This window comes from Pygocentrus nattereri, chromosome 4, assembly GCF_015220715.1.
Source record: "Pygocentrus nattereri isolate fPygNat1 chromosome 4, fPygNat1.pri, whole genome shotgun sequence".
NCBI lineage: Eukaryota > Metazoa > Chordata > Actinopteri > Characiformes > Serrasalmidae > Pygocentrus > Pygocentrus nattereri.
Genome location: NC_051214.1, coordinates 22,236,742 through 22,264,082, shown reverse-complemented (window position 1 = coordinate 22,264,082; position 27,341 = coordinate 22,236,742). Strand labels below are relative to the sequence as shown.

The 27,341-nt window shown below is 39.7% G+C and overlaps 1 protein-coding gene across 2 annotated transcripts in view; it reads right to left on the bottom strand.

The window, feature by feature from the left end:
* Nucleotides 1-27,341, bottom strand: part of cnih3 (cornichon family AMPA receptor auxiliary protein 3) — a 103,414-nt gene that overhangs the window by 73,029 nt on the left and 3,044 nt on the right. For both annotated transcript variants that reach the window (XM_017719915.2, XM_017719912.2), the window contains exon 2: nucleotides 14,564-14,632. In XM_017719915.2, the coding sequence (XP_017575404.1) occupies nucleotides 14,564-14,632 (69 nt within the window). The remainder of the gene's footprint in view (nucleotides 1-14,563; nucleotides 14,633-27,341) is intronic.

Genomic DNA, 27,341 nt, shown 5'->3' with positions numbered 1-27,341 from the left:
ATCCATTGGAATTTAGCCAAAGTGTGGCATTTTTGGTCTTTTGCCTTCTTCTTCCACTAATCAGGCATAACATTATCACCAGCTCCTTGTTTCTGTGCTCATTGTCCATTTTATCAGCTCCACTTACTGTATAGATGCACTTTGTAGTTCTGCAGTTACAGACTGTAGTCCATCTGTTTCTCTGATACTTTGTTAGCCCCCTTTTACCCTGTTCTTCAGTGGTCAGGACCCCCATGGACCCTCACAGAGAAGGTACTATTTGGGCGGTGGATCAATTTCAGCACTGCAGTAACACTGACTTGGTGGTGGTGTGTGAGTGTGTGTTGTGCTGGTACGAGTGGATCAGACACAGCAGTGCTGTTGGAGTTTTTAAACACTGTGTCCACTCACTGTCCAATCTATTAGACACTTTGAGTTTAAAAACTCAAGCATCACTGCTGTGTCTGATCCACTTGTACCAGCGCAACACACACTAACACACTTCAGTGTTACTGTAGTGCTGAGAATGGCCCACCCCCCAAATTGTACCTGCTCTGTGAGGGTCCATGGAGCAAATTCCATGCACCACATAAAGGAACTTAAGAGGATTCTAAGAGGTTGTGACAACATACTGACAACGTTACCAATATGGTGTCAGATAACGTCAAAACTTTCTGAGGAGTTACATTTCAACGTTGTGGGCACCAAAACAATAGGTTGTCACAATGTTGTCACAACGTAACTGTGTTTGCAGGGACAGTGCATAACATCTTGTCCACATTAATACTGATACATCTGAAAATGCATAGAAAACCATATCACTGCCGTCTGAAGGAAACCTTATTTTTCAGTTTTTGGCATAATTTGAGAATGCCCTCTGCTCTTTACATTGTTTGCGAATGTCATGAAGAATGGACCAAAATAAATGACCCAAAATAACTTGAAAAAAATTCTGGTTCCATAGACTTGCATTAAAAGTAAAGTATGTTTTTTCCTTCTCCTGTAAAGTTACTATTTTGGTGATACCAGGTTTTCTTCCCACAGCAACGATATGTTTTTCTCCATTTTGGCCTTTTGTCCACACTAAACCAGCAACTAATTGGGTTGAAATTGCCCTTCATACGTTGTCTTTTTCAGTCCTAAGGGAAACAGTCTTTTGTTTTTTGTTTTGTTTTTTTTTCTTCAGTTTATTTATGTTTGATTTCATGCACTAACTAGAACTCTCTTTATCGGCCAATGCTATCAAATAGGGAGGGTGAAGGCCAGCATGGGTGTCTTCTGAGCCACATGCAGTCGACCATTATTGCAACATCACTGGAAAGCTTTATGAGCTTGGAGGAGAACGCTAACTGCCTATTTTGTAATGTCAGCTAACAAATGCTCACACTGGCTAGTACCGCACTGACTGATGTACATTCATCCACCCAGAGGCTAATTATGCTGTCAGATGACTATGTCATCTCCAGATATCATAATCTCCCAATGACAGGGCCAACACTTAGGCCCAATCCCATTTCAGCTCTTGCCCCTAACACTTAGCCCTCTGTTGCGCGCATTGACGTATAGGGGTAGGGTGTCTGAATTTTTGATGAGATAGAGGGTTAGGATGACGTGTTCAGGCTACGTGGCCCTCCAAACAGAGGTGTTTCAAGAGTTATGAGAAAAAAAGAAAAACTGGGAAAATGGCTGCGCAAGAGACCAAAGAAACCCACAAATGTGAGAATTTTCTGTTTAAAAATTACGATAACCACTGTTTTTTCTTAGTTTAATGTTGTTTCAGTGTATTTTGGTCGTTTTTCTTCATAACAAGCACAAAAAAATCGCTAATAGCATGCTAATGTCTCGGTAGCTAGCTAACTAACTTTGCTGTTCCACCTTAAATAGTTCAGCAGTTCTGACGCCTGAAGCACCAGAATGTAAATCCTGCTCCATTTAAGGTGGAACAGGAAAATTTAAACAGGAAGCTGGTGAATATCTGACTTCAGCTTCATGTCACTGAAGAATTAGGGGTGGGTGATAATAAATAATTGCCCCCCTCTTTGAAGGCAGATGATGCCCTAAATGTAACTAAAGCCCAGCAGTGAGGAGCTGAACTTTACCCTCCTCTGCTGTCACTGCGGACCGGCAGGGTGGCCTATAAAGCAGCGCTAGTAGCTGTTAATGAAGTGATGTTTCTTTATTTTTTTATTTGAGGGTCACATTTTGTAGGGCAGGATTTCAACCACTACCCACTGTAACTCAGTTCCAAGGGGTTAGGGTGACACTCGAAAACAAGGGGTAGGGGTAAAACGAACAAACTGTTTTGTTGATCAAGCTGAGCGCTAGCTAGTCTCCAGTAGCAAGCAGTTACCTGCAGGTCTTCACACTGTAAAACAATGAGCTAAAACAGTCTAAAGGTGATTTTAAACTTTCAGCAGACAGGATGGTGTGATAGTAAGAAGGAGAGTTTAAGATATTCAGTCACTGTTTAAAAGCTTCAATTTGAAACAGCAGGTGCGATCGCAGTAACATTCCTGCTGCTCCTGATTAACAGTTAGCCTGCTGAAAGTTGTATTTATTTCCAGTTATAAATGAGAGTGTGCTGGCTAGCGAGCTGTCTGGAGCTGTAAGAAACTCTCAGACTACACCAGGTGTTACGTCTGACGTTGTGCTGAGTTTAGCACATGTTCTGGTATTAAGCTATTTTTGAGCAGCTTAAAAACCTTCATAATACAGAAATACAGTCACTTCCCCATTCACCGAAGAACCGACCAATAGCGTTTCAGTTCAATTGATTCTTTTTCCTCTGGTCTCCTGTTCTGCTCATCAGCGTGGAGGAATGCTACCCCTCCAAATTAACAGCAGGCAGGACCCTCCAGATTAGCACTGTATGCCCACTGCTGAAACAACAACTAGTTATTAGTAATGGTGTTGTTTTATTACCTTTTAATCCAGTATTACATTACATAAGTGCAACTTGAGCTTCTCTTTTCTTTATAGAATTTCTGAGCATTTGAGATATTTGATAAAATATTTAAAACTGTTAATATCTATATACAGTATTCTCAGAAAAAAAGGTATGACACGGTCACATTGAAACTATATTTTCTAATTTGTACTGACTCCACACACCCTGTCTCATCTCCAGACCCATTTTATTGTTCTGCTTTAAAATATTGGTGGTAACATTTTCTATGAATGTCACATTTGTAAGCATCTATAAACACATTCATAACATGTTATAATGCATTCATAAATACTTATAAAAATGCATTACATGTTATAGGCATGATCATTATGCATTATGAATTGTTAACATAAAGCATTATAAGTGGTGTTCATAATAAATTATAAGAGCTCATAAGTTGTATTTGTCCACTCTAAGTAAAGTGAAGCGTACTTTACTAAAGCTGCCATCAGTGTTTCACCCAATGTGGGAAAGTCAATGCACACCACTGTTAATGTTCACCACCGTTAGCCTGGCACTAACTTAACACTGCATATCCAATATTATACTGTTTGGAGCATCTGAATATTCGGGACTGAAGCGGGGGTGGGGTGGGGGGGGTGTGCTGGAGCCTATCCCAGCAGTCATCGGGCGGAAGGCAATACTAGAAATCTCAGGGAGTAAATAAACTTTGGATTTGTCTTTACTTTACGCTCTCCAAGCTGGGACTGGGACTTCTTTAGCACTGACAGTATAATATCTTATTAACACTACCTATAATGCATTATATTAACAATTCATAATGTATAATAAACATGGATATAAAGTGTAATTCAGTGTTATTCATTTTTATAAAGATTTATAACCATGTTATCACAATGCCTTGTGAGTGCATTATAATATATACTAATTATATGTTATAAATGTGTTTATAGATGCTTGCAAACATAACATTCATAGAAAGTGTTACCAGATTAGTTTGTGAAAATGTACAAATATGAAGTTTTCACCTGGAAAAACTTCTTTAACGTTTACAATCAGACCTTAAAACCACTGTAGAACCTTTGAGGGGACATTTACACTGTTTATACCTTGATGAAGGAAAATTTACCTGCACAGAACCTTTATTTCTAACAGTGTAGTTGAAGCTAATACACCCAGCATTCCTGCATGCAAGATAAACCACTCAATGAAGGAACATCTTGAAAATGTGGACCGAAAACAAAAACGTTTTCAGTTGTACTTTTATTCATATTACCCAGATATAACAGTCTTGTATTGTCTATGTGAAATATGAAAACATATTTGGTTGCTGTAAGATACCTTTGATCGTTTCTCAGATTTAGCAGTCGTCTGACCTCCTTCACAATCTTTATTTTTCATACTCTTCCCTTCTTTTTCCTTAGCCTCTTCAACTCCTTGAGACCACCGGTGGTTCCTAAACGCACTTCGTCATGTTCCTTATAACTTTTATATTTCATAAGCTACATTCAGAAGCTGGGCGTCGTATGAGGCTGTAACTCTTCTTTCCAGTCAAATAGATGATGATGTCATTTTAAACCCTCATAATAAAAGAAGCTGAACTCAGTTTGTTTTTCTACTGAAAGTCGACCCGTTTTTTCCCCAAATCTGGGCTATAAACTATAAACAGACGGCGTCTCTTCAGTGATCTGCTCTGTAAACATTACTTTTATAAAATAACACAAAGAGGGTCTGAGATTTTTGGCTTTCAGCAGGAGCTTTTACAAGAAATAAATAAATAAAATAAAAATGTACATTTATTTCATGCAGTTACCGAATAATTTGCTTTACGATTTGCTCACATAAATTCAGATGGACAAACCAAAATATACCCTGGAGAATAAGAGGTTAATCAGGATAGAAAATTGAATGTGACCTCTAATTTACCATGGCGACTCAGCCTCATGCTCCAGTGCTACTAGTGGAAGAAACTGCATTCATATTTCACAATAAACAATAACTGCAGAAATCCACACTTCAACTCCGCCAATTACCACAGCAACTGCTTCCCTAAACATCACAATAACAAGACACTATTTAAACCCCAGACTCTGCTGAATACTCCGCGCAGGTATATCTGCACAAAGCTTAACCTTTATGCAAAGCTGGGGGGTTTTGATGTCTATAAATAGCTAAGTGTGGGTTATCAAGCAAGAGAAAGTTCTGGGTAAGTTCAGGCAGCTGCTGTTACTCTTTGAGAATGAAACAGTAATGCTGGCATGACTCAGTTCGCTCTGGTGAGACTTGCTCGACTCCTCCTGGTGAATAATTTGTTCTGTGTTTGTGTGGCTGACTTTCTAATGCCCGCCGTAAGATGATCTGATTTCGCTGCTGGGCACCCTAAGCTAATTGAGCGTTAGCCCAGTGTGGGCAGTGTGCAACAGATGCCTTCTGAGGCCCAAAAGGACGGGCAACGCTAGCAGCAAAAAAGAGGAATAAGAGCCTAAACTGGGGTGCAGTTTCATAGGGATTGTGTAGACTCTTCACAAGACATGAAACTACGACTTTTATATGAGGGGAAAAAATTACAAGGGTGAAGATTTGATGCTGACAGCAGGACCCCTTGGCAAACATTTAAGCATGAGCTTGGTGCCCTTGCCAGACGAGCTTGTGGCATGCCATGGCTCATCCCCAGTTAGAAAGCTAGTCTTTCCAAGCATTTCCATAGAATTTTATGATGAATGGACCAAAAGAAACGGGCCAAAATAACTTGAAACAACGTCTGGTTCCATTGACTTACATCATTAAAAGTAAAGTATGGTTTTCCTTCTGCTGTGAAGTTACCATGTTGGAGGTCTGAGGTTTTCAGCAATATATATATATATATATATATATACACACTGATCAGGCTTTTATCAGCTCCACTTACTGTATAGGTGCACTTTGTAGTTCTACAGTTACAGACTGTAGTCCATCTGTTTCTCTGATACTTTGTTAGCCCCCTTTTACCCTGTTCTTCAGTGGTCAGGACCCCATGGACCCTCACAGAGCAGGTACTATTTGGGTGTTGGATCATTCTCAGCACTGCAGTAACACTGACGTGGTGGAGGTGTGTTAGTGTGTGTTGTGCTAGTACGAGTGGATCAGACACTCCTCAGTGTCACTGCTGGACTAAGAATATTCTACCAACCAAAAATATCCAGCCAAATATACAGCGTCCTGTGACCACTGATGAAGCACTAGAGCCCAACTAGAGACTAGAGACCAACACAAACTGCGCAGCAGCAGATGAGCTATCGTCTCTGACTTTATATGGACTAGGAGTGTCTAATAGATTGGACACAGTAGTAGTAGAGTGGTCAATATTATCAATATGATATTGGCATTTTAATAGATTATGTATGATTTCTTGATAAATGTATATATTGTTAGCACTTCTAAAACACTGCTCAATTGCATGTGTCATAAAGGAAGAATTATGCAAAGCCAACAACCAGTTTATAGTAACTGTATAGTAACTATATTAGCTGATTGGATGTCTGTCTTTTATGACATCATCTTATTAGTTCATTTATTTATGAATAATGTTTGATTTTTTTTTGTTTTGTTAGTTCTTAAATACTTTTTTGCCAATGTTTAATTAACAATCATTGTGCTTTCTAGCCTCTCCAAATGTGGTGCGTTGTCTTCTGTCCTTAATTCTTTGCAAACCACAGAAAAAAAAAAAGATTCATATTGTGTATCATTTCACTGACCATTATGATCAGAGTACTAGGGATGGAAATTGCTACAGGCCCCAGGTATGTTATCAAGATGCGACAGCGCGATTCTTGTGATATTCATTTTCTACTGTGATGTTCTACTGTAATGTAAGCCACAATGGGTTTCTGCTGTTATATATTATAATAACAGTTATATATTATATACAAAATATAACATATTTGGGCGGTCGTGGGCTTGACAGGGAATCAGCTCTTTGACCACAAGGTTGCCGGTTTGATTCCCCATTGGGCTAACAGCCCATGACTGAAGTACCCTTGAGCAAGGCACCTAAACCCTAACTGCTCCCCGGGCACCGTGGATATGCCACCACTCCGGGTGTGTGTGTTCACTAGTGTGCATGTATGTGGGTGTTTCACTGCATGGATGGGTTAAATGCAGAGGCCTAATTCCACAGTGTGCAAACACAGGTGGCTGATGGTTCTGAATTCAATTCATATTAAAGATTTGTGATATGTCTATTGCGATGCTAGATTGTGACTGCAATGAAACTTGGTTTTGTCTAAAGAATATTACACTTTATTAATCTTTATTGAAACAAAACAGAATTGTGAAGTAGCATAAACAACATTCAAAATAGACTTTATCCTTATATATTTAAGCAAATGCTCTTTTTGACAAAAATGACAGAAATGACTGGTGTAAGTCACTGTAATGAGTCTCGCCTCAGGGCCGCTATCAGTGTGTTCTAGTAGTGTTCCTGATTCCTGTGTCAGTGAGGGAATCCTGGGGGATTCATACATGTTATAAGATTAACAATTAAATGATACAATACTGGTAATTAGGACACTCCGCATACTATTTATAAACCCCAAATATCCCTGTATTATACTGTACTGATCGCACCAACCCTGCTGAGTATGTTATGATGAGTGATATTGTCAACTTTAACACAGTGACACATGCAGTCTGGTAAGCTAGTGTTTATTGCTCAGTTATCCTGAATGCATGGTATTATTGTATTGCCTACACTTTGCCTCCACACACGCAAACACATTCACCATCTTCATCCTTCTGCCAGGCATGCTGTTCTCAGCTCCTACCTGGAGCCCCGCTGGCTCTCAGTGAAAGAACAAGGCTGCGGTTGCTGCAGCGCTATTGTGCGGCACTGTCTCCGCAGACCCCGCTGGGGTAAAGCCCCAGACTGACAGAAGCCACCAATTAGCGAGGCAGGGTGCGAGAGTGAGTCAACTGAGAGACGAGATCAGCCGGGAGGCCATCAATCTTTTAGTGCCCCCCACCACCCACCACCAGCACCATCCAGCTTTCCAAATCCTCCACCGTTCTCCTCCTTACCCGCTGAGAAGGGTAGGAGGAAGAGGAGGCAGGTGGCATTTTCAGTGCGTCACACTCAACGTGAGCACGCCGAGCAGAGAACAATGCGGTTACACTCGCATAGTGAAGTACAGCCTGTGTACTTCAGTGGAACTGAGTGTCAGTAAAAGGCAGCGAAGAACTGTGACTACTAGAGCTGCACTCTTGAAGATGCTACAAATGTTTCTTTGAGTGATTTTATATATATATATATATATATATATATGTGTGTGTGTGTGTGTGTGTGTGTGTGTGTGTATATATATATATATATATTCTGCTCAAAAAATAAAGGGAACACTCAAATAACAGATCCTAGATCTGAATGAATGAAATTTTCTCATTGAATACTTTGTTCTGTACAAAGATGAATGTGCTGACAACAAAATCACACAAAAATCATCAGTGGAAATCAAATTTATTAACCAATGGAGGCCTGGATTTGGAATCACACACAAAATTAAAGTGGAAAAACACACTACAGGCTGATCCAACTTTGATGTGATGTCCTTAAAACAAGTCAAAATGAGGCTCAGTAATGTGTGTGGCCTCCACGTGCCTGTATGACCTCCCTACAACGCCTGGGCATGCTCCTGATGAGGTGGCGGATGGTCTCCTGAGGGGTCTCCTCCCAGACCTGGACTAAAGCATCCGCCAACTCCTGGACAGTCTGTGGTGCAACGTGGCGTTGGTGGATGGAGCGAGACATGATGTCCCAGATGTGCTCAATCGGATTCAGGTCTGGGGAACAGGCGGGCCAGTCCATAGCTTCAATGCCTTCATCTTGCAGGAACTGCTGACACTCTCCAGCCACATGAGGTCTAGCATTGTCCTGCATTAGGAAGAACCCAGGGCCAACCTCACCAGCATATGGTCTCACAAGGGGTCTGAGGATCTCATCTCGGTACCTAATGGCAGTGAGGCTACCTCTGGCAAGCAAATGGAGGACTGTGCGGCCCTCCAAAGAAATGCCACCTCACACCATTACTGACCCACTGCCAAACCGGTCATTGCTCTCCACGGCGTCTCCAGACTCTGTCACGTCTGTCACATGTGCTCAGTGTGAAGCTGCTTTCATCTGTGAAGAGCACAGGGCCAATCCTGATGTTCTCTGGCAAATGCCAAGCATCCTGCACGGTGTTGGGCTGTGAGCACAACCCCCATCTGTGGACATCGGACCCTCATACTGTCCTCATGGAGTGGGTTTCTAACCGTTTGTGCAGACACATGCACATTTGTGGGCTGCTGGAGGTCATTTTGCAGGGCTCTGGCAGTGCTCCTCCTGTTCCTCCTTGCACAAAGGCGGAGGTAGCGGTCCTGCTGCTGGGTTGTTGCCCTCCTACAGCCTCCTCCACGTCTCCTGGTGTACTGGCCTGTCTCCTGGTAGCGCCTCCAGCCTCTGGACAAACCTGGGCAAACCTTCTTGCCACAGCTCGCATTGATGTGCCATCCTGGATGAGCTGCACTACCTGAGTCACTTGTGTGGGTTGTAGAGTCCGTCTCATGCTACCACGAGTGTGAAAGCACCACCAACATTCAAAAGTGACCAAAACATCAGTCAGAAAGCAGAAAGGTACTGAGAAGTGGTCTGTGGTCCCCACCTGCAGAACCACTCCTTTATTGAGTGTGTCTTGCTAATTGCCAATAATTTCCACCTGTTGTCTATTCCATTTGCACAACAGCTGTGAAATTGATTGTCAGTCAGTGTTGCTTCCTAAATGGACAGTTTGATTTCACAGAAGTTTGATTTACTTGGAGTTATATTGTGTTGTTTAAGTGTTCCCTTTATTTTTTTGAGCAGTATATATATATATATATATATATATATATATATATATATATATATATATACATACGCACTTCAGTCATGGGCTGTTAGCCCAATGGGGAATCAAACCGGCAACCTTGTGGTCAAAGAGCTGATTCCCTGTCAAGCCCACGACCACCCAAATATGTTATATTTTATATATTATATATAACTGTTATTATAATATATAACAGCAGAAACCCATTGTGGCTTACATCACAGTAGAACATCACAGTAGAAAATGAATATCACAAGAATTGCACTGTCGCATCTTAATAACATACCTGGGGCCTGTAGCAATTTCCATCCCTAGTATCAGGCATAACATTATGACGACCTCCTTCTTTCTAGGCTCATTGTCCATTTTATCAGCTCCACTAACTGTATACCTGCACTTTGTAGTTCAGGGGTGGGGGTGTAATATTATGGCTGGCTTGGACAATTATTGGCTGCTTGTAGAAGCAGCCGAGCAAGCAAGAAATACGCTGCAAGTGTTCTGCAGGGAAAAAAATTATCACAAGCTGCAAAACACAAGAAGCTATGCTACAGTAAAGCAGTCAGCAACCCCAAATCTTAAGAAGAGCCATTTTGTCCTTTCAGCAAAAACTGAATCACCTTGGGAGCCACAACATTTTATGTCTGTTTTACCATCTTGGCTGTAAATATGTCTCAGTATGTACTACTGTATTCATATAGGCTAACAAAGTTAATGTAAACAAAACACAGACTTACTTTGCTCCGCTTTAAGCTTTAGCCCAGCTATAGCTGCTGTTCTCACATCTCCAGCAGGTTCTTGTAAAATTTCTTTCACTGTTCGATTTTTACAAAGCAGAAATCAACTTCTCATTCACCAGCTTCTTGTTCGAACAGGCACCATTTAAGGAGAAATGGGAAAATTTGAAGGAGAAGCTGGTGAATGAGAAGGTAATGTCAGCTTCATGACTTCTCACACAGTTGCAGATTAAACACAGTCCATTTGTCTCTAAATTATTTAAATCTATCTAAATAGTTCATTTAAATTTCTCTCTTTGCCATGTTGTTAGCTACTAGCTAGACGAGACAGTTGTGTGTGTTGCTATGGTGACCAGCAGCCTATGTGCAGATCTTCAGGGGTAAAGGGTGAATCATCAGTTATACATTAGCTCCAGCATTTATACTCTAACCAGAAAAGGCTACCCCTTTTGTTTGGAAGCAAAATACAATGTTATTCATGCATTAATAAGATTTTGCCTTATGATAAATATTAGGATCATTATAGCTGCTGCACAGTTGACTTATGATTAAACAGAACTGCACAAATGATTGTATATGTGTTGAATAGGCCTACTTACCCATTGCTGCAGTTGCAAAACCTTGTATTTCTATTTTCTACATTTAAAAAAAATAATAATTTGAAAATGCCTCTTTACAGTGTACATATATTAATTTTAGTCACGCCCATGAGAGAAAACTACTGTACTTTATTTGGAAAGAAACAGCCAATCACAGTAAACATTATTTAAAAGGCCAGTCACCATCCCTGAAAACCAACCATTTAAGCTTGATTCAAATTATGAATGGCTTATGCCAATAACTCTGAAATGATACCACAGATGTTGTCTCTTGCAATTCCCTAAAGAACCTTTCAATTGACAGTTCTTTTTAATTTTCCTAGTATGAGGAACCTTTTTAAAGACTAACTACAGCCTTTTTTGAAGACCGTTTTTTTTTCATTAACAGCTGAAATGCACTGCTCTAATAATAAAATACACCAGCCTTGCCTAAGATGTGAACACATCTTTCCAAACTGTAAAAATATCATTTTTATTATGGTCAGTTCTGCCACTGCAGCGCCCCTCTGGTTCAACTTTGCTATAGGTACGGATGATGTGTCTTTGTACCAAAGTATGATGAAACTTCACAGTATGCGAATCAGTCAACCAACGTTACTGCCCCCTGATGACGCCTTACTCGTGCTGCACTCATAAATATGAAAGTACAGGAGCCCAGAGCGGAGATAACCACACTCACACCCTGAGCTATACCCCCAGAACCACCTCACAAGGCTGCGATATGCCAGTCTGTACCAACTGCATAACCCAATTAATTTGAACTTAGTTTGCAAGTCTCCATAAAGCTGCCAGTGTTGCATCCAGTCCATCTTTCTCTTCACAACTCAAACCCTTGGGCACGACTCACTGAACAGACATCAATAACAAGCAACACTGGAACTACAGAAAGCAAAACAGTTCAGGAACGGCTAAAGTTTAATGGCCATTGTTACTGACTGTGTCCACCTTTCATCCATACAAGCTTCCAAAAACTTTTTTCCTGCTTTCTGTAGTCCCAGTGTTGCTTGCTGTTGATTTCTGTTCAGTGACCCGATGGTTCGAATTATGAAGGGGAACATGAATGTGAGTGGGAACTGAATCGGCTGTAACACCACTAAGTGCCATGAACAGCTTGCAGAATGTAAGGATTTAGGGCCACTGAAGCAAACTCTGGCTGACTGGTGATGCGGTCTGGACCTCGGTGTCAAACTGAATGAAACTTAGACAGACAGCGTTCAAAGAAACACACTTTATTGATTTGGAATTCAGTGCATTTAAGAAATCAGGACTTAGGTTATATTGAATATGGATCTGCTGAACAGATCATTAAAAGCTGGCTGTCACGGTTTTAGGGAATGTTCTGATGTTGTGCTGCTCACTACTAATCATTTTCTGGGGCTCTTCATTGGATTGAGTCAGTGGCTCATACTGTTAAGGCTCAAGATGCCCCAACTGATCAGAAACACCTTCCCTCGTCGAAGGTGGGTATGGTAGTGGAGAAAAATCGCCAACCTCATAAAACCTGTCAGTTGCAAAGGTGCTGTTTGATTTTGTCACTTCATATTTTCTGGTAACTAACGTACACTAGCTCTAAACACACAGCAGCTCAGCTCACCCGCTTTCCCTCACAGCCCCACCTCCAAACACATAGATCACTGCAGTTCCCCTCCCAGCATGCCCCGCCCCCTTTTTACAAATTTTCGAAAGTTGAGCCAGGGGTGGAGTTAACTGAAAATAGTGGGGTGGTATTACTTTTTAAAGACTAAAGGATCCCCACATAATGTAAAGCTTCAATACTAAATGATGGTGTTTCTTAAAACTGTACATCCAAACCACGGAGGAGCCCTCAATTTTAGGAGTTCCAGCGTGGTGTAAAATCAGTTGAAGTGAGTCTGACAGATCCTGCACATCTTACCAGAGAAAGAAGGACAATGTAGCAGGCACCTGGAAATCAAGGCTAAATCAAACGTAGCATAAGACAAACAATAACAGGATGCCAGCAACAATAATATTTGCCAGCAGAAGTTGTTTTGATGGCTGCTGTCCTACCTGGCACTGTACCCAAACAGATTCCGTATGAAACTAGCTTGTTCAAAGAGAGTGGCATTGAGGCTGACAGCATTAATCTAACTTTTTGATAATGTTTGATTTATTAAAAAGAGCTGTGGAAGTTGGCCGTACTTTGAAGGTGTGATAGATTGGATCTGTCAGTCATTGGGTTTACTACTGGGGAAATGAGCAGAGACAGCTGGTGGCTGTATTATTCATACAGGGCTGCAGATGATGGGAAAACATTGTGGAGCTCAGGGGTGGGACACACACCTGGCGGCTGCCCCACAGAGCAGAAACCTCGATTTTATGCTATACCCTAACACACACACACACACACACACACTTTATTTATATGAACAAGCAAAATCATCTTGAAGTCAGTGGTGGACAGTAACTGAGTAAATGTAATTAGTTTCTGTACTTAAGTATTTTTTCATGTATCTGTACTGAAGTTTTTCCATTCTGGGCGACTTTTTACTTTCACTCCACTACATTTCAAAGTCTAATATCTGACTTTTTCCTCCTACATTTTGAGAAATCTGTCGTTCCTTTTGGTTTCTGTGTGTATAAAAACGTAACATGTCAAAACAAAAGAAGTGCAAAGCAAGAGCACCAATCAGGGCACAGCGGTCACTTTGTTCTGAGCTTGTTTTGACCTGTTGGTCATACCGACCCAGTGCAGCACACGGTTCAACGTCAGAGCAGCAGCGTAAAACTTTGGGAGAGTCTGTTCAACATAAATGATGAACTAACCTAACTTTGTGTAAATAGAGCACAATATAGAAATATGTCCACATATGCAGTCGTGACTGATGCGGCTTTTTTCTGAATTTATACAAACATCATTTCATTTTATAGTAAATTAGTTTGGGCTGGTTTATGTTTATGAACAGAGGCCTACAGATCAACATAGTAAAGGAAACTCATTTGTGATCCTGAGTTTAAAGCCAGTTTTTATTAAACATAAACTTGGAACTAAGTTGTAAATAAATCTTAAACTGAATCTTTGCTTGTGTGTAAAAAGTGATTTCAGAGCCACTCGGTTCTCCCTGATGGAAACGGTTTACCTTCAGTGTTTTGTGCTTATGATCATTTTAATAGACGTCAGCATCACTAATTAATGACGTTCTATTAAAAGACTGGTTTACCAAGAGAGACGCTGGAGGATTTTCACCTAAAATGAGTTCATGAAGTGAGTCTTGTTATAAAATAATTACAGGACATCAGAGCCATAATTACTCTTTTAGTACTTTTACTTTATACTTAAGTACATTTGAAGGCAAATACTTTAGTACTTTTACTCAAGTGCAGGACTAAAGGGAGGAGCTTCTACTTTTACTGGAGTAATATTTTATCTTGGGTCTCTACTTTAACTCAAGTACATGGTTTGTGTACTTCGTCCAGCTTGAAGTCCATAACGTTTACGTTACTTACCGCATGCAGTGGATTGCCTTGATCAATCGGGACTTTGAAATCCGCTTGGAGCTCATCAAAGGCTGTTATCTGAAGACAACAGAACAACAAAAAGATCATTAGAGTGTGTTTCCCATGTTTGACTAATGAAGGTCTTGCTGTCTACATGCTCCTTTTCTTTCCACCTTTTCCATCCTTGGTTCCCTTGCCTTAAATTAGTACAGGGTCTCAATATTTCAGTGAGGTGTTAACACAGAGTGCAATACTTGGATAAAGTAAAGTATACCCCTCGACTAGAGGAGTATAAAGCCCCCCATCATTATTCTCTGGAGTGGTGGAACCCCATCTAATACCTTTGGGATGAGTTAGAATGGAGTTTGTGATCCAGAACAAATCATCCACATCAAATCTGACCTCATTAATGTTCTTGTGGCTGAATGCAATCATTTACATTTATGGCATTTTGACAGACGCTCTTATCCAGAGCGACTTACAGTTTGATCATTTTACACAGGTAGGCGAAGGTTGTGTTGAGTCTTGCCCAAGGACTCTTATTGGTATAGTGTAGGGTGCTTACCCAGGTGGGGATTGAACCCCAGTCTACAGCATAGAAGGCAGAGGTGTTACCCACTACACTAACCAACCAATCAAATCCTCCCAGCAATGTCCACACATATTGAGAAAAGCCTTCCCAAAACAGTGGAGCCTGTTGTCCCCCTTACTATGCAGCAAGGTGGGACAAACTCTCTATTACTGGTGAGCACCTTTACAGCAATGCTAATTTCTGCTACCCACCTATGGGTTTCTAGTGGTATATTAGCATTTGTGTTTTTTTGCCATTCTAGACTAATGTGGACATTCTATGTTATGTTTTAAAAACTTTAACAGGCATATTAACACGTTTTACCCTGTAGCAGTGTTTCAGTGAAAGTTAATAGTCTTAGCATAAAGCTGCTGCTGATTTCCATTTGAAACAACTGTCTGAAATGCACTGGTCAAACTACCACTGATACTCACAGACAGTGATATAACTAAGCCTGCAGAAGGCCTAAAGTCATGTTTTCCTCACAAAATGTGTTCAGCCTTTTGGAAATCCTAAATGTGATTGGTTTATCAACTGCTTCTAATTGTTAATGGTTAATCTGACATGTTAGGTCTTCAGTTCAGCTCCTGAAACCCTGACCAATGGGAGAGTGAGCTTGGCTGAATCTACCCCCATACCACCTAGAAAGAAATCCTGATTGGACAGTTTTCTATCAGGCATTAGGCATTCAAACCCTTTTCTACTAACCAAAACCTGAAATGATATTAGAGTATTACAACAACACTTGCAGAGTTTAATTGCAACAAACTTGGGTGATTATATCAAATGCCTAGAAGGCCCTGAGGGTTCCCCACACATTAACACCCTTAATTTCAGAAGGAACTTTGGATGAACCTTAGACCTTGAGTGATCTACTTAATCACCTCACCTTTGTGATATATTAAAAAATCTCATCAATAGTGGGCGAGAGAAAAAATGGTTTTATTTTATTGCTAATTAATGTGCTGAAACCTGAACTGGCCATTGTTTATCCAAAATATGCAAAAGCTTCAACAGCAAAATACAGACACTTGTAGTTGCTAAATTCCTTTGCGATCAATAATCCAACCATCCATCCATCAAAATATATGGACAATTGAAAAAAATTTCAATGTCTGCTTGAACAACACACCTGGCATCCTTTCTTTGCTGCAAGTTCCTTAAGACTTGGGCTCAGTTTCTAAGCTCCTGAATTGATGTTAAGTGTTTATGTTGGTTGAACTGCAGCTGAAATGCATTTGGTGACATGACTTGCGTGGAATTGCACAGCATTGTGTAGAATTGAGGTGTAACCGCTGTCCTATAGATTGTTGTTGGGGGTAGGAGAGTTGGAGTACATTATGTTGCAGTGCATGCTGGGGACTGTAGTTCAGCGCCTTGTGAAACGAGCTAATATTGATAGAAAATTACGGTACTTTTGCAGGGCAGATGGGACTGATCTGGCCTGCAGGCCTTGTGTTTGACACATGGGCCTTCAATCATCAGTCTCCGTATGTGGGCCCACACTTTAACTCCTTTGGTAGTTTCAGGTACTGTAATTCCAAATGTCCAGTTGTCTGTAACTCTTTTTAAATGTCAGTGTTTAGCTGAGCTGTTCCCCTATTTCAGATCAAATTATGGAAAGCTTTACTCTGACATCAATTCAGAAATAAACTGGGTTGTATTTTAAACACCTGTGATTCAGTAAAGATTATCTGAATACGTTCTCAAACAGGGGAACATCTCGGCTAAACACTGTGACTGTGACTATAAACTCAACTCCATTTCTAAGAGTGTTATGCAACCAATTACTGTGCGGTTTCACCTTTTTTTGTTGTGGTTACATTTAACCGAGTTTCATGCATCATTGTAATATCAGTGTGCAGTGCTAATGCTCTCGCTTGTATATGTATTACAACATAAAAAAGCACTTTAACAGCTGCATTAGGGCAAAGTATTGCATCAAAGGCAAACTGCTACATGAAAGCAGAGCCTCTGCAGGAGGTAAGCCAGCTTATGCTAAAGCTAGACAAAATTAGCAGAGGTTATTTTCTCACTTTCTCTGAAGGGTCCATTCCTTCTGTTGCACTGACATTCTGTCAATTCTTTATCAGCCACTGGCCACATACACTATATTGCCAAAAGTATTCAGTCATCTGGCTTCACACGCATATGAACTTGAGTGACATCCCATTCTTAATCCATAGGGTTTAATATGATGTCGCCCATCTTTTGCAGCTATAAGACCTTCGACTCTTCTAGGAAGGCTTTCCACAAGAGTTAGGAGTGTGTTTATGGGAATTTTTGACCGTTCTTCCAGAAGCACATTTGTGAGGTCAGACACTGATGTTGGATGAGAAGGCCTGGCTCGCAGTCTCCACTCTAATTCATCCCAAAAGTGTTCTATCGGGTTGAGGTCAGGACTCTGTGCAGGCCAGTCAAGTTCTTCCAAATTCGCTCATCCATGTCTTTATGGACCTGCTTTGTGCACAGGTGCGCAGTCATGTTGGAACAGGAAGGGGCCGCACCCAAACTGTTCCCACAAAGTTGGGAGCATGAAATTGTCCAAAATCTCTTGGTGCTGAAGCATTAAGAGTTCCTTTCACTGGAACTAAGGGGCCGAGCCCAACTCCTGAAAAATAACCCCACACCATAATTCCCCCTCCACCAAATTTTATACTTGGCACAGTGCAGTCAAACAAGTACTGTTCTCCTGGCAACCGCTAATCCCAGACTCGTCCATCGCATTTCCAGATGGAGAAGTGTGACTGATCACTCCAGAGAACACGTCTCCACTGCTTTAGAGTCCAGTGGCGGCGCTTTATACCACTGCATTTCGCAAAGTAAGGCTTGGATGCAGCTGCTCAGCCATTGAAACCCATTCTATGAAGCTCTCTATGCTGTTCTTGAGCTGATCTGAAGGCTACATGAAGTTTGGAGGTCTGTAGTGATTGACTCTGCAGAAAGTCGGTGACCTCTGTGCACTATGTGCCTCAGCATCCGCTGACCCCGCTCTGTCATTTTACGTGGCCGACCACTTCGTGGCTGAGTTGCTGTCGTTCCCAATTGCTTCCACTTTGTTATAATACCACTGACAGTTGACTGTGGAATATTTAGTGTTGATGAAATTTCACGACTGGACTTATTGGCAGTATAGTGTATACGGTAGGTAAGCAGATTGGAACAGATGACAAAGTGGAAGTAATGAAAGATTTTTTTTCCTGATAGGGATCTCAATTATGGCTCATAATCGTTGCTTAGTTTGCTACAATTCTTCTTCTTGTCCTTATTATTATTATTATTATTTTATATTAATCAGTTCTGCAAGGATCTTCTTAGTATTTTGTGTCCTTTTCCCATGCAACATAGCATAAGACATTCATTTCTCTGTGTCATGGTAAGGCACATGTGGCTTAAAATGTACAGCACAGTCTGCATTATTCATATTCGCCCACTTTTTAATAATTGCATACACAATTCACATCACGGAAATCGGCGCTGGTGCAAAAAACACAACTGACACCTAAATAATTGAACAGCTCTCTTTAAATGTTAACAAGGGCTGAAAACCACTTGAATTGGGTTCATTTTCCCATGCCTTGAACTGCCAACAACGCATGCAGGCCTTAGTCAAAACAAAATCTTAATTAAAATCTTTCCAGTGCTGCTTATGCATGCATGACACAGTCAATGTGGTTCTTTATGCTCCGTAAATGGAGGAAAGAACCATAGACCAACCCCATGTGCAGTAATTTGTTTTTGTCTTTATCCCTGGTCTTAAACTGCTGCCATGTTCGGAAAAAAGTAAAATGCCATCAGAACTGACTAGAACACCCTTCAGGATGTTCCTCATACAAGTCTAACTTTGCTGCTAACACAGGTTTTGTAATACATAACAGAATCGCTCTATGCCGTATGACATGCCGGACCCTCTTTTTGAGACATGTGCTCTTTGCATGTGACGTTGATGTGTAAAGACGTATGACGTGGTCTGAAAAGCTTGTGCAAAATCCAACCAGATTCCTCTGACTTTGAAATGATTATTTCAGGCTCTACAGGGCGACTCGCAGCAGTCCACGCACATCATATTGTAGCATATCCTTTTTTTTTGCTACTTTTGCCATTTTAGCGAAAATACTACAGTGTTAAAGGAGACCTATAATTTATGCCCTAGTCAAAGTGCTTTAGTTGACCCAGCCACGCCGTAATAACTGCTATTAGTTCTTCAGAAACTGCTATGAAGCTAATATGCAAGTTATGAAGTTACTAGAGCAGGGCTGTGCAAAGTGTGGCCTGTGGGACAACATGTGTGAGGGTGGACAACATGGACAGGCTGCTGACTGGCTACAGCTGGTAAAGGAGAACCCTACGCTGGACACTTGTGATGTTTTAAACATCGGGTATTTTTATAAAAACTGTTATTGCTGTATTGATTTAAAAAACAATAATGCGGTGGGTCCACCAGACCACTGAGTAACACACCCACCAACACCACACAAGGGCTAATTCACTCAATTTTGCACTCTTTTTAGATTGTAGTTATTAGTGTTGAAAAACAGCATGTATATACAATACTGTGCGAAAGTTTTAGGCATCTACGCAAATTTTTAAAGAATTTCCCTCAGCATAATATACATTAGAATAAAGTCGCATACTGGACTTAACTAACTACATATAATACTGGACTTAACTAACTACATATAATACTGGACTTAACTAACTACATATAATACTGGGCTTAACTAACTACATATAATACTGGACTTAACTAACTACATATAATACTGAACTTAACTAACTACATATAATACTGGACTTAACTAACTACATACAATACTGGACTTAACTAACTACATATAATACTGGACTTAACTAACTACATATAATACTGGACTTAACTAACTACATATAATACTGGACTTAACTAACTACATATAATACTGGACTTAACTAACTACATATAATACTGGACTTAACTAACTACATATAATACTGAACTTAACTAACTACATATAATACTGGACTTAACTAACTACATATAATACTGGACTTAACTAACTACATATAATACTGGGCTTAACTAACTACACATAATACTGAACTTAACTAACTACATATTCTCAGCAAATAAACACAAACTACACAAATAAATAGATTTTGAAAATGTGTCTTTCCCACAGTACTGTAACAGAAAATCATCTTGCTGCAATAAACATAAGTTAAACCCAGTCTACACTGTTTCATGTTAGCCTTATAGAGAGCTGAACTGCCCTGAATTTGCTGCAATAATAGATGGTGCACTGCTACTCCCTGCTGCAGATTCTACAAATAAAACCAGCAGGCCCAACCTTATCTGTCATTTAACACCTGGTTCAGGTGTCATCAGCTCTCCCTCCCACGAGTTACCCTCATAAACTGGCTCTGGGTCATCTCTCTCTTTCCTCTAGCACCACTTTTTTGTGCTAGCCTCAGCTCTTTTTGGCCTTAACTCAGTAATCAGATCGAATCCTTAGCTCATATTAAAAAAAAAATCCAGACTCTGAGAAAGACTGAAAAACAATCGTAAAAACGATTTCTCCCTGGTGCCACTAGCCTTCAAGCAACATCTTCTTCCAAAAAAATGTCATGCTGGTGGAAATGACTGAACGCAAAGCAGGGATCCCTTTACAGTATGTTAAGAAACAATGCAAACTTATCTCCACTGGCTTTCATTCGCTGTAAGCCACATTTACAGAGAATGTCTGCTAAAATAAAAAAGCTAGACTGATCCCGGAACAGTGTTCAGTGTCTCTTTGCTGAGCAAGCCGCAGACTGTGTCTCTGTCCTGCAACAGCTTAAGGGCAATAACATGATGAACACAGTCCTTTTTCTCCTACTGTACAATAAAACATGTCAGCTCAGCAAAGAGGCTGAGCTCAGATTGAATGCGGACTGTGTTAACTTGTGTCCTCAGAAAAGGAAGCTCATAATCGTATCTGTGGTGAGATGATTCTCCATAAATCACCCGGCCAATGGGGACACTCCCTAATGACGCATGTAATGCATTAGGGGCTGATCCGTACACAATGAAATCACTCAACCCCTGTCACTCCAGCTATTGCTAGGAACACCGTTCACCTTGTTTAACAAGAACTCTACAAGACAATTCGCCACTAAATCAGCGTTAAAGACTGTAATAATAATTTGCACATCTTTAATATGTGTGTCATTTATTTCAATTTCAGAAAAAAAAACAGCCATTAAGTACAAGTTATTCATGTGTCATTTGTAATAAAAGTAGAGTGAAAGTAGACATAAAATAATCCACTTGAATACGCCAATCAGGAATAACATCATGACCACCTCCTCATTTCTACACTCATTGTCCATTTTATCAGCTCCACTTACTGTATAGCTGCACTTTGTAGTTCTACAGTTACAGACTGTAGTCCATCTGTTTCTCTGATACTTTGTTAGCCCCCTTTTACCCTGTCCTTCAGTGGTCAGGACCCCATGGATCCTCACAGAGCAGGTATTATTTGGGTGGTGGATGATTCTCAGCACTGCAGTGACACTGATGTGGTGGTGGTGTTAGTGTGTGTTGTGCTGGTCTGAGTGGATCAGACACAGCAGTCTCCTCGAACTGTCGCTAACCCAACATCACTGGACATGCTTAGAGTAGAACACTAAGCAGCAGTTACATCAGCTAACAAATACCTGCACTACACTCTTCAAAATGATGGGTTTGTAAGGGTTCTTTAGAGAAGAAAATGGATCTATATAGAAGCATAAACACTCAACGAACTCTTTGCATGAATATTTTTTTCAAAAAGGGTTCTATTTAGCACCAAAAATGTCAAGCCCGCGACAATAGAAGAACCCTTTTTTGTTCTATACAGAACCATCTTAAACACACTATCCATCAATCTGATGCATAGATGCAAAGAACCCTTCAATCATGCAAACTGTTCTATGAATGTTCATGGTTCTATATAGAGACCATTTTCTTTACTAAAGATCAGGTCTGGGATAGCTACTGAAAAATTAGTTGTTAGCTACTTTGTAGCTACTTTCCCAAAATTTGAAGCTGCTACAATTTAGGCTACTTTTCGATAAAAAGTAGTGGCTACTTTTTAGCTACTTTTTGAAAAGTAGTGACTACATTTTAGCTACTTTTTGAAAAGTAGTGGCTACTTTTGAGATATTTTTTGAAAAGTAGTGGCTACTTTTTAGATATTTTTTGAAAAGTATTGACTACTTTTTAGTTACTTTTTGAAAAGTAGTGACTACTTTTTAAATATTTTTTTTGAAAAGTAGTGGCTACTTTTTAGTTAATTTTTGAAAAGTAGTGGCTACTTTTTAGTTACTTTTTGAAAAGTAGTGGCTACTTTTTAGATATTTTTTGAAAAGTAGCGGCTAATTTTTAGTTACTTTTTGAAAAGTACTGACTACTTTTTAGATTTTTTTTTTTAAAGTAGTGACTACTTTTTAGCTACTTTTTGAAAGTAGTGACTACTTTTTAGTTACTTTTTGAAAAGTAGTGGCTACTTTTTAGATAATTTTTAAAAAGTATTGACTACTTTTTAGTTACTTTTTGAAAAGTAGTGACTACTTTTTAGATATTATTTTTGAAAAGTAGTGACTACTTTGTAGATAACTTTTGAAAAGTAGTGACTACTTTTTAGTTAATTTTTGAAAAGTAGTGGCTACTTTTTAGCTACTTTTTGAAAAGTAGTGGCTACTTTTTAGATATTTTTTGAAAAGTAGTGGCTACTTTTTAGTTACTTTTTGAAAAGTAGTGACTACTTTTTAGATATTTTTTTTGAAAAGTAGTGACTACTTTTTAGTTACTTTTTGAAAAGTAGTGACTACTTTTTAGTTACTTTTTGAAAAGTAGTGGCTACTTTTGAGATATTTTTTGAAAAGTAGTGGCTACTTTTTAGCTACTTTTTGAAAAGTAGTGACTACTTTTTAGTTACTTTTTGAAAAGTAGTGGCTACTTTTGAGATATATTTTGAAAAGTAGTGGCTATTTTTAACTACTTTTTGAAAAGTAATGACTATTTTTTAGATTTTTTTGAAAAGTAGTGGCTACTTTTTAGATAACTTTTGAAAAGTAGTGACTACTTTTTAGTTACTTTTTGAAAAGTAGTGGCTACTTTTTAGCTACTTTTTGAAAAGTAGTGGCTACTTTTTAGATAATTTTTAAAAAGTAGTGACTATTTTTTAGTTACTTTTTGAAAAGTAGTGGCTACTTTTTAGATATTTTTTGAAAAGTAGTGGCTACTTTTTAGTTACTTTTTAGTGAGGATTGCACAGTCACCACCAGCCTAGTTAATGACCCCATTCTATGGTTCATATTTTGCCTGGATTGCCTGAATGACACAGAATTTAAGGTGAAACTCTTTTTAAGGTGGCACAGAATTTAAGGTGGAACTTCTATTAACATAGCACTGTTTTGGTTGCAACGTCTGCGGCTCAATCAGGATTGTACAGTCACCACCAGCCCAGTTAACGACCCCATTGCAGGTGAAACTCTTTTTATCATAGCACTACATTTAAGTTGGCATAGAATTTAAGGTGGAACTCTCTTTAAGTTACCCCTTTTGCTTGCACTGTCCGTGGCTCTGGCAGGATTGCACGGTTGCCACCAGCCCAGTCAACGGCCACATTCTGTGGTTCAGATTTTGTGCAGATTGCCTAAAGCTTGTAGCAAAATTTGTAGCAAAGGTTTTCACTATAGCTACACAAAAATTTGTAGGCGCTACAGCTATTAGCTGCATTTCATACAACTGCAGTGGCTACAGCTATTAGCTACAAAAATTGCAGCTAACTGCAAAAAGTAACGTGGTACTCAGCTTTGCATTTAAGGTGGCATAGAATTGAAGGTGGAACTCTCTTTAAGATAGCACAGACATTAAGGTGGCACCCAATTTAAAGTGAAACTGCAGTTAACATAGCACTGAAATTAAGGTGGCACCGAATTTAAGGTGGAACTTCATTTAAGGTAGCAACATTTTATCAAAATTCCACCATTTTAAAGTTTTAATGTTTTAAAGTTTGTTCACAAACCAAATGGTTTTACCAGCACAGACACATAAATCCATCCATCCATTTTCTAATCCGCTTCTCCGAGACACATAAATTGCCAAGATAAAGACTTTTGCACCCTTCTGTATGTTTGGTGGAACTCTCTTTAAGCTAGCACTAAAACTAAGGTGGCGCAGAATTTAAGGTGGAACTGCCATTAACATAGCACTAAATTTAAGGTGGCATACAATTTAAAGTGACTACTTTTTAGTTACTTTTTGAAAAGTAGTGTCTACTTTTTAGATATTTTTTTTTTAAAAGTAGTGACCACTTTTTAGATAACTTTTGAAAAGTAGTGACTACTTTTTAGTTACTTTTTGAAAAGTAGTGACTACTTTTTAGCTACTTTTTGAAAAGTAGTGGCTACTTTTTAGATAATTTTTAAAAAGTAGTGACTACTTTTTAGTTACTTTTTGAAAAGTAGTGACTACTTTTTACTTACTTTTTGAAAAGTAGTGGCTACTTTTTAGATATTTTTGAAATGTAGTGAACTACTTTTCAGCCACTTTCAAAGGTGTGATTGTGAGAATATTTGTGATTTTCCACCTGACACACCAAACAAGGCCAACTGAAAGTTGAAAGTTAATCATGTACCAGAAAGGAACATACAACTGAGAAGCTGCAAATATTCAGAAAGATCAACAAAAGTAAGTGTAACCAACAATAAAAATTACACAACCAAAGGTGTGATATCCAACAAAAATTTAGACTAAAGTCAATCATTTCAGGTTCTTCCTAACAAAAATCAACAAAAAATAAATGAATACAAACCAGAGCATTTTGTGCAAATAATTGTCAACTGTTGAAATAAAACTGCTCCAATTTAAACATTTCAGCCAGATGTACAGACGTGACATTCAGAGTCCTTAGTTAAACTTCAACTCATCAGTGACTCTGGCTCTGTTTGAGTTGAGAATCAGGCCTGAATAATCCCTCCACTGATGCAGAGCTGCTGCAGCTCCACAGCAGAACTAGATTTCTCGGTATAATAGTCCTCCTTTACTGCAAAATCGTTATAACACACAGTACGAACACACTTTTCACAATAAATGGTCTTAAACGCACCTCAGGAACCATTTATGGTGGAATGGGACATTTCGAATGAGAAGCAGGAGAATGAGAAGTGACTTCAGCCTCATAAAAGATCGAACATTGAGAGACATTTTATAAGAAACTCGCAGAGAAGTTTCCTGGGATCTGAGAAACGTGGCTAAGCTGAACTAAAGGTTAAAGCAGAACAAAGCAGGAGTTTGTGTTTGTTATATATCCATTTTCTAATCCGCTTCTCTGAGACACATAAATTGCCAAGATAAAGACTTTTGCACCCTTCTGTATGTTTACTTCTTTTTCCTCACGCTGAAAAAATAATAATTTGTTCTTAATGACTGTTTTGACTGGAAATTAAAGAAATTAATGATGGTCTCTGATGTGCATAGCATTGTATGTATTGGAAACAGTGAATGTTATGTTTAGATTAAAAGAACAAATATGGAATATAACCCCTTTGTGTTTTCAGAGACTTTCCTTTAGGAGAATGACAATGTATACAGTGCACTGGAGACATACACTGCATATACTGTTAAGCGAAAGGAAGAGTTTTAATGAGCTGTGTCTGTCAATTTGGAAATACATAACACAGTTTTTTAATAATGCAGGCCTCTTTGTAGTTACAAGGCACTAAATCATTAAAACTATATCTCTGTCATTTAACACTAAGCACCGTCTGGCCATCTATAATTTACCAGCCTCCTTATATAATACGAGACTATGATACTCATCGCTATTTAAAACAAGTAATAATGTTATGTTACATCCCACAAGCTAATTATCAGTTTCAGTGGCATCTAAAGGGCACGCAGAGCACCGCTCTACTGCACACTGTATTTATAAGACTATATGTGATAACTGATCAGGCCTAACATTCTGACCACCTCCTTGTTTCTACGCTCATTCTCCATTTTATCAGCTCCACTTACTGTATAGCTGCACTTTGTACTCCTTTTACCATGTTCTTCAGTGGACAGGACCCCCATGGACCCTCACAGAGCAGGTATTACTTGGATAGTGGATCATTCTCAGCACTGCAGTGACACTGATGTGGTGGTGTTGTGTTAGTGTGTGTTGTGCTGGTACGAGTGGATCAGACACAGCAGTGCTGCTGGAGTTTTTAAACACCTCAGTGTCACGGCTGGACCGAGAATAGTCCACCAACCAAAAATATCCAGCCAACAGCGTCCTGTGACCACTGATGAAGGACTAGAGAATGACCAACACAAACTGTGCAGCAGCAGATGAGCTGTCGTCTCTGACTTTACATCTACAAGGTGGACTGACAAGGTAGGAGTGTCTAATAGAGTGGACAGTGAGTGGACAGTGTTTAAAAACTCCAGCAGCACTGCTCTTTCTGATCCACTCAGACCAGCACAACATACACTAACACACCACCACGTCAGTGTTACTGCAGTGCTTAGAATGATCCACCACTCTGCTCCGTGAGGGTCCATGGGGGTCCTGACCACTGAAGAACAGGGTATAAGGGGGCTAACAAAGTATCAGAGAAACAGATGGACTACAGTCTGTAACTGTAGAACTACAAAGTGCACCTATACAGTAAGTGGAGCTGATCAAATGGACAGTGAGAGTAGACACAAGGAGGTGGTCAGAACGTTAGACCTGATTGGTGTATGTTACATGTTACATCCCACAAGTTAATCATCAGTTTCATTGGAGTCACAAGGGCACACAGAGTACTGCTCTACTGCACACTGTGTTTATAAGATCACACATGATAACCACATTATCTGCTCATATATAACAGCTTACTGGAGCATCATTAGCTAAATGAAGTACAAAGACTGGGGATGTTTTTTAATCATTGAGTTCTGTGATTTGCTAAGGACCCGGGATTTTCACATTATGAGCAGATGAGAAAACGCTGAAGGCGGCATTTCCTTCAGATCTGCGCACTGAACGACAAGTAAATGAACCTCTGTCAGGGTGGCTCAGTGTATGAAACTCTCCACCGTCTCCACAGGCTCTCAGAAATGGAGTTAGCCTCCACACAATGGGCTCATCTCACAAACACTGGGTCAGAGAAGCGGCATGATGATAATTACCCCCCTCCCCCATCCTTTAACACTTTGATCTATTGTGTCGGTTGCTACTCGAA